Source organism: Humulus lupulus, chromosome 8 (genome assembly GCF_963169125.1).
Source record: "Humulus lupulus chromosome 8, drHumLupu1.1, whole genome shotgun sequence".
In the NCBI taxonomy this organism is placed as follows: domain Eukaryota; kingdom Viridiplantae; phylum Streptophyta; class Magnoliopsida; order Rosales; family Cannabaceae; genus Humulus; species Humulus lupulus.
In genome coordinates this window covers 64,267,056-64,275,100 of record NC_084800.1, presented here as the reverse complement: position 1 = coordinate 64,275,100, position 8,045 = coordinate 64,267,056, and the positions used below count along the sequence as shown (strand labels likewise).

The window sequence follows — 8,045 nt, the reverse complement described above, 5'->3', positions numbered from 1 at the left end:
TTTTTCACATTTATGTAAAAAATAATCTTAGAGGCTAAATAACATGTATCAGGAGTGGTAACCAGTTACAGTGCAATCAGTAACTTACTGCCATAAGAGGGGTAATCAGCTATTATAAAAGGTTGACGAGTCACTCATATTAGAAATGAAAAAAAAAACATCACATTTGAAGGGAAAAAAAAAGAAGAAGAGTAAGTATGATTTAGTAACCTAGGTAACCAGTTACCATATAGAACCCATAAATATACACACACATCAGAATGTGAAGGTAACCAGTTACCTCCTAAAATATACAAACAAACAACGTGAAAGTAACCAGTTACCACAGATCTCAAGACAGAAAAAAAAAACCAGATCTGATCACGAACCAACCTCCTCCCTCACCTCCGACCACCACTAGAAACCCCATCTCCTACGCACAAAACCCCGTCGCAAACCCAACCATCCCCGTTGTTTTGCACAGATCCGAGCACCACAAATCGCACACAGCCCAAGCGCCACCCTTCTTCCTCGCCTCCGACCACCACTAGAACATCCCTCACCTCAGCCTATCCTCGTCGTTTTGGATTTGGGGGCTTGCGAATAGAATCGCGCAGAGATGCGCGGAATGAGTTTGTGTTCGTCGATGGTGCGACTGGGGTGTTCTTGGCAGAGTTTCATGGAGGTGCGCCCCTAAGGTGGTGAAGGTGGGCTAGGTTTCACGGAGGTGCACCTAAGGTGTTCTTGGTAGGTGGTAAGGGGGTGGTCGGAGATGATGGTGGAGATGGTGAGGCAGCCGAGTGGAGGAGTGGCTGGGTTTCACAGAGGTATGGCTGGGGTGTTCTTGGTAGGTAGTGAGGGTGGGTGGCCGAAGATGATGGTGGAGGTGGTGAGGCAGCCGAGTGGAGGAGTTTTGGCTATGGTGGAGATGGTGAGGCAGCTAGGGCAAAATGAAAGAGAAGATGGACTTGGCTGAAGGAGTTTCGGCTATGTTAATTACTATAATACCCCTCCTTTTGCTCATTTGTTTTGATTAATTTTGATTTCCAATATGGGATTAGTTTTCCCATAAACTAAGTTTTCTTAATTAAATTTTCCCTTACAAATTAAAGAAAGTTGAACTCTCATGTTTTTGCACATTGATGGCCAAAAAGTCATATATTTTAAAAATCCCCAATTAAAAACATGAACTTACTTTCACACACACCGTTAAGAGTTATTTTGCACCAAATAGTTGTACAAATTAACATAGTCAAAGGATATAATAAGAGGAGAGGAGAGGAGTGGAGCACTTGGAAAGAGACTTAAATTTATATAAAGTCAGTACAAATGGAGAATCCACCTCTCTTTAATTCTTGTAGAGGGGAATGCAAGCAAATGCATTTTATGAAAGTGTCAAAAACATTTATTGGCGTATGAGTTGAAACCTACTCATATATGCGTTCACAAGGAAACAAAGACGGAAAAACAAAGGGACAGCAATTTATAAACAACAAGCTCAATAGCAGCTACTAACTTGGCAAGACAAAAGAAAGAAAGAAATTACCCCTAGTTTTACCATCTCTCTATCCCCTTTCCTACAAAAATAGCACACAAATATCCTCCACTTCATTCTTCTCTAGTCAGATATTCTGATCTCCACTCCTAATATCTCCTTCACCATCTCGTACGAAACGAATGCAATTGCAATCGACGGGACTACCTGATAAATTAAATTAAATCAAATCAAATATAAAATTATATTTCCTTTTCTGTTATGAATGAAGCTTACTCGAGGGAAAAAAAAGTTTTAAACCCAGTAACACACAAAACACAATGATTACTGACCTTGACAGAATTTGGGACTAATCCCTTGTACAACGCCCCAAAGCCCTCATGTCGAACAGTCTTCCTAAAGGCATCAACCATCCCTTTATATTCAAGTGAGCCCTTGCTCCTTCCATCACCAGTAACAACAGAGGCAGCATTATTCCAACCCACCATCTGCATTCTCCGGCGAATAACATCAAGTGGGTAAGCAACAGTCTGCCCGACAGTTCCAGCAGCAGCTCCACATGCCAACCTTGTTGTCACGCTCAACTCAGTGTCAGATTCATCAATAAGCCCAAATGGCTTAGCTTTGATTAGCCAATCCTTGAGAGATTCATAAACGGCAAAGTTGAGACCAACGTAAGGAACCTGCAACCAGTTAATGTGGATAAGTTCCCATAAACAAAGGATAAGGGCATATGAAGATGCAATTGAAAGATAACACAATAATTTGTAGTGCAAGAAGTTAATGATAAGTTGTACTACTCATAGCTGATCTCCCTATGAACCATAGTTTGGTTAAATGGTAAATTATTAGGCTATATCAGGCTTCAGTATGAATGCTTTATACAAAAACATCAGGATATGACGAACTCACTTAATTAGGACTAATACAGTGTAATGCCTCCTACAAAAATCGCTTTAACTAAGTAGAGCAACTGCAAGGAAGCTCGATTCAGGCTACATCTCACCATGGTGTGTCTCAACCTATATAATCCAATTGTTGCATTGAAGCCTGATTCACGGTGATGAATTTTGATTAAGATTCTTAAAATAATTCTGAAACTTCATCCTCCTCTACATTTTGGATAAACCATCCCAATACCATATAGATCTCATCCTTCTGCTGATGATTCCTGTCCCCTGTAACAAAGACATGAACCTTGCTTCTGATCTCAATCCAACTACAACCAGGAACCCTCTTCATTCCCTTTTCTTTCATTTTTCTTCTAATTTTTGAAGCACTCTGCCATCTACCAGCTGCAGAATGTGCATTAGACAGCATCACATAAGACGACACATCTTCAGGATCCAAAGCCAGGATTTTGTGTGCTGCCAATTCACCCAAGTCCACATTAGAGTGGATCAGGCAGCCACTGAGTAATGCTTTCCAAAACCCAATTCCTGGATCAAATGACAAATCATAAATAAACTCCTCAGCTTGTCTGAAACACCCAGAGCGGGAGAGCAAATCAACCATACAAGCATAGTGCTCTGGTTTTAGCATGCTGGGGTTTTCAAGTCTTGCCTTGTTAAAATAAGAATACCCCTCATTGACAAGGCCAGCGTGATTACAAGCCCATAACAGGCCAAGAACTGTGACACCATTAGGTCGGCAGCCTGATACTTGCATTCTTTCAAAAAGGCTTATAGCTTCATATCCTCTGCCATTTTGAGCATAGCCACATATCACAGCATTCCAAGATACAATATTTTTTTCCCCAAGTTTATTGAAAACCAAGAGGCTATCCTCCATGCTTCCACATTTAGCATAAAAGCTCACAAGTGAATTGCCAACAAACACATCAGGCTTACCCAAGAACTTTACAGCACAGGCATGAATGCTTCTGCCAATGCCAAGCGCTGCTACATTGGCTGCTGCAGTGATTGCACAAGGGAAAGTAGACTGATTAGGTATATAACCTTCCCTGAGAAGCTGAACATAAAAATTCAGAGCCTCTTCATTGTGGCCTGTCTGGCTGTACCCACCAATCATTGCATTCCACGAAACAATGTTTCTCTCTGGCATTGATTGAAAAAGGTGACAAGCATCTTCAGTTTTCTCCTTTTTAAAGTAACCACAAATCAAAGTCGTGTATGAAACAACATTTGGAGATTGAGTATCTTCAAACGATCTCCGGGCATCGTCCATAGTACTTAACTTTGCATAAAAATCCAAAAGTGCACTTCCCGCAAAGACATTGTTATGCAAACCTATCTTCATGGCACATGCATGAAGTTGCTTACCTATACGAATGTCTCTTAGAGCAGTTAATGAAGGAAATAGAGTGCCAAAGGTGTACTCGTTGGGTCTGATATTTGATGCAAGCATTCTTGAAAAGAGATGGACAGCCTCTTTATAACAATTCCGCCGAACAAATTGGCCAATTATGGCAGTGGCAGATACCACACTCAGACTGGATGGTTTATTGAACATTTGCAGAGCCTCTAAAAGTGCATCTGATCTAGAGCAAGGTGACACAGCTTCCGGTCGAATTAGAAAAGATGAAGTTTCTGACTGGTTTTCATTAAGATGGGAACAAGCAGATGAGTGAATTTTCCTCTGTGGGCGCTGGGGAAAAGTAAAGGGGCTTCATGTGTAAGTTTTGGTGGGTACTCTGGGCCTTGGGGGCTGAATCCAATCAACAACACATAATGTCTATTGACCCCAAATGAAGTAATCTAAGGATCTGGTAATGCTATGGTGCAATATAACCATACCAGGACATAATAACAACCAAGTAAAAAATGAAATGGAAAAACCTTGCACAAAAAGAACATCAGAGGCTTCACTCTGAGACATAATTAATGTAAAGAAGGAAAAATTTACATGCATCAACAATCATCTAGTGGTATTATCTTCTTTTTGTTTGTTTGCTTCTTCTTGCTTACAAGAACACACTTCAGAAGAAGACAAAGTGTAAAAATTGCTTACCACTCCAATAACTGATGGAAGCCAACCTTTGTACAAAGCCCTGGCGCCCTCCTCTCTGAGTACAGTTGAGAGAGCATGAAACATTCCCCTGTACTGATACGGAGATTTGTCTGTCTGTAGATTTAGAAAGAAATAATGTTAAATGGAAGTGCTGACAGACAATGCAACTCTGTATGAATCATTTAACTTAAACACGATTGATTTGCAAGTCTTATGACTGACAATTTTAGAGAAGCATCTACAACAAAATATTTTTACAGAATATACATCTTACTTTCTTAAACAAGAACTGGAGGGGACAAAAGTAAAGTACCTGCACAGTTAGCCTCCCTCGTACCATGTCCATTGGGTAAGTCGCGGACATGGCAATAATTCCAGCACAGGCTCCAGCCCCGAGTCGCAAGAGAGGTGTGAGTTGAGCATCCTCTGCAAATAGAAGAACAAGACCTGGATGATCCTATATTCCCATGAAATGTATCATTCTGTATTTGTGTCTAAAAAGACTTTTAAGTTACACAAAGGAAACGTCTAATTTTACCTAATTCAACATCACCTCCAACCTCCCAAAAAAAAAATCATCTCCAACCTATTACGATCTACTTAACATATAAGCACACATCCGGCAAAATAAATGCTAATAGCTTTATAAAGGGAATTGAATTTCAATTTCTAACTTTCTAAACATAATAAAATGACTTGGTTATATATGAAATTTTTATTTAAAGAAAAAAAAACTCGAACTTTATAACCACTGTTCCGATAAAGTAGCATGCACCAAAAGCTAACTGTAGTGACCAGAAAAATATATAAATCACTACAACTAAAAATCAACAAAAAACCACAAGACACATTGTCATGCTAAGGCTGGGCATACCGTTGCCAGTTTGTTGCTGATACATAAGCAATATTCCCCTGTGGAAAACATAGCAAAGAGTGATAATCAGTTTAGAGGGAAAGATCAATGATGCATTTGCCTCAACGTACATAAGTGAAGGTAAATGGAGATTGACAATTCAGCACTAAATCCTAAAACTAGTTAAAAATGAGAATAATACTACAGAACTGTGCACATTGCATTCCACAATCCAACTTTAGGCTGACTGTCCGTTTACAGTAATATCATAAAGAATTTCCTCTTAAAGATTAATTAACTAAAAAAATGCATAGATCATTTCCACTCCTTTTCCTCACTCAAAAAAAAAAACACTATTTCATGGCACCAAGAAAGTAGCTGCCTGAACAAAATGATAATTTGCAAATCCATAAGGAAAAAGCATTCCAAGGACAATTCACAACTTTGGTTGACATATATGACTCAACGTGACTATACCTATCAAGCATACTTTTCTTTAATAGGATGATCTCCCACCCCAATAGTTCTGTATCACCAGAAAATAGCATTCCAACCATTTAGCTAGTACCAGTGGCTATAGAAACATACTGAAAATAAATTCAATCCTAAACTAATGAATATAATTGAAGAAGACATACTTAGAAGCTTGCTCATAGCTGAAAAACTTGACAGCAGAGTTTGGGACTATACGGGCACAGTTGGTACCGTTTCCTTTAAATAATCCTCGGAAACCTTCAGTTCTCCAGATATATTTCAAACCTTGAATTGTTCCATTGTATTTTATGTTATGGGGATTCTGGACCTGTATAGCATATGATCTAATCATTACTCAATCTACATAAAATATTTGAAAAAAATTGAGGAAAATGTAAACATGTAATATGTATGTACATTTGTGAATTAGTAAGAAAATGAACCTGTAGTAATATTTTCAACCGTTCTAAAGGAGCAACAGCTGTGCGTGACCTGCATGGCATTGGCAAAAATGCTCAAGGACAGTAAACTTTGTAGTTGCCTTCAACCACCAAGGAAATAAAATTCCGAAAAATGCACACGCTAAAGCATTCTAATACGCACACACATGCGCACAGTATATATTGACATGCATATCACTTTCTCATTTATAATATAAACTACACCATAAGTTAAAACCCAGAAAAAAAATAACAATCTGATTAAACACTAAAACTTTCTTTAACTCAATACACACCCAGTACATCACTCTGGAAGAAAAAACAGAGTAAAAGAAAATCAGGGAGTTGTTTTTTATAGCATCTACATCATAGTTTCAAGAATAAAACACCGTACGAGAAACAAAACAAGACAAGACAATAAACAAACCTTGACCAATAACATGCATCATTTTACCAATAAACCAACATAGCAAACTTAGCATAATCCGTCTATTACTACAACAAGAAATTAGTTTGACATTTGATAACACTGCAAATCCCGGCTTCTAAAACATTCCTATGAACTAGGGAGCAATATTGTTTAAATTAAAGTCAAAAACGGGAAAACAATAGTAACATTTTAACTTGTCTTGCTGCAATGAAACAACCACCATAGAATATTTACTTCACCATGTCGATTCATTTGGTGTTCAGTCATTCCTCATTTTAACATTTGAGAAACTTTCTTCGAGTAAATATTTAGATTTCTTGAAACCACTAACTAGAAAAACAAGGGGCACTTAATAAGATCTCACTTTACCATTAATTACTTCTAAATTTTCAAAAGAAATAACAAAAATAATCTTATTGATTTCTCTACAAGACAACAAAATAAGCAAACAGAAACCCCAGTTCCTAATTCCATAATAATTTTTCGACAAAATAAATAAATTAAAAGATAAAAATCTCATCTTGATAATAATATGATTCAACCAATATCAACAGATGAGCAGTTATGTTATTTCCCCAACCACAATAAACATTATATACACAAGGGGAAAAAAGGAAAGAAAAGAGGAAGAACGAAAGAAAAACTCACACTCCTCCAGCGACTCCACCAGCAACAAGAGATTTGCATATACTAAGAAGCGCAAGGTTGTGCTTGGGCGCGTTTACCACACTCTCACGAGCTCTCGCAAGCTTGGCCTCCTCAGCCAGATTGACAATCGTCGAAACCGCAGATTCGCTCTGTTTAACATCCTCCGAAGCCATATTTATCAAGCTCGGTGATTGGCTCTCCGGAACCCTAGGTCTTCGGGAAAATTTGATCTGAAAATACTTCCCCGCAGCCGCAGCTAATTCCGGTGATTGATCAGAAGACTAGGAATGGTTTTCTTCTTACGGGAAAAAAACGTGCCTCTACCACAACAACATTCCCTTCCACCACCAGCAGTGGCTATGGTGGTACAGATACGGCGGTGACTGACGGCGGCTTTGGGGGAGCTGAGCCTGAACCCTGGAAATGAAGGTCGATACTTCGGGAGCTCTCTCTCAAAGTGACGGCGTCTGTTTATTACTTGAGATTTATATAAACAGAAATTATTAAAAAAAAAAAAAAAAAAAAGAGTGAGGGTATAGGGGAACTCTCAAGTCTCAACTCCTACTCGCTAGTGTAGAACATATAAACTGTACACGCCCTGAGAGGGCGCCACGTGTGAGGTTAGAATCGTTCAGCTACTATGTGTGTGGCGCACAAGGTCTCAACAAAGTCGAGTTTGGTGCGAGTCTGAGACTCACGTGGGCACCACAACACACCTTTATTCAACGAGTGTGATAAAAGTGTTTGTTGCCAAAA

The 8,045-nt window shown here is 38.9% G+C and overlaps 2 protein-coding genes across 2 annotated transcripts; both read right to left on the bottom strand.

Annotated features, from left to right (window-relative positions):
- Positions 1-1,263: 1,263 nt before the first annotated feature.
- Positions 1,264-7,773, bottom strand: LOC133797538 (mitochondrial adenine nucleotide transporter ADNT1-like). Its single transcript, XM_062235464.1, has 8 exons — positions 7,290-7,773; positions 6,215-6,263; positions 5,936-6,099; positions 5,319-5,356; positions 4,758-4,870; positions 4,445-4,558; positions 1,807-2,157; positions 1,264-1,681 (listed from the first exon to the last, which is right to left on the bottom strand). The coding sequence occupies exons 1-8, from the start codon at positions 7,460-7,462 to the stop codon at positions 1,598-1,600; spliced, it is 1,086 nt and encodes a 361-aa protein (XP_062091448.1). The 5' UTR covers positions 7,463-7,773; the 3' UTR covers positions 1,264-1,597.
- On the bottom strand, positions 2,158-4,312 carry LOC133793535 (pentatricopeptide repeat-containing protein At5g42450, mitochondrial). Its single transcript, XM_062230864.1, has 2 exons — positions 4,248-4,312; positions 2,158-4,100 (listed from the first exon to the last, which is right to left on the bottom strand). The coding sequence occupies exons 1-2, from the start codon at positions 4,310-4,312 to the stop codon at positions 2,558-2,560; spliced, it is 1,608 nt and encodes a 535-aa protein (XP_062086848.1). The 3' UTR covers positions 2,158-2,557.
- Positions 7,774-8,045: the final 272 nt, after the last annotated feature.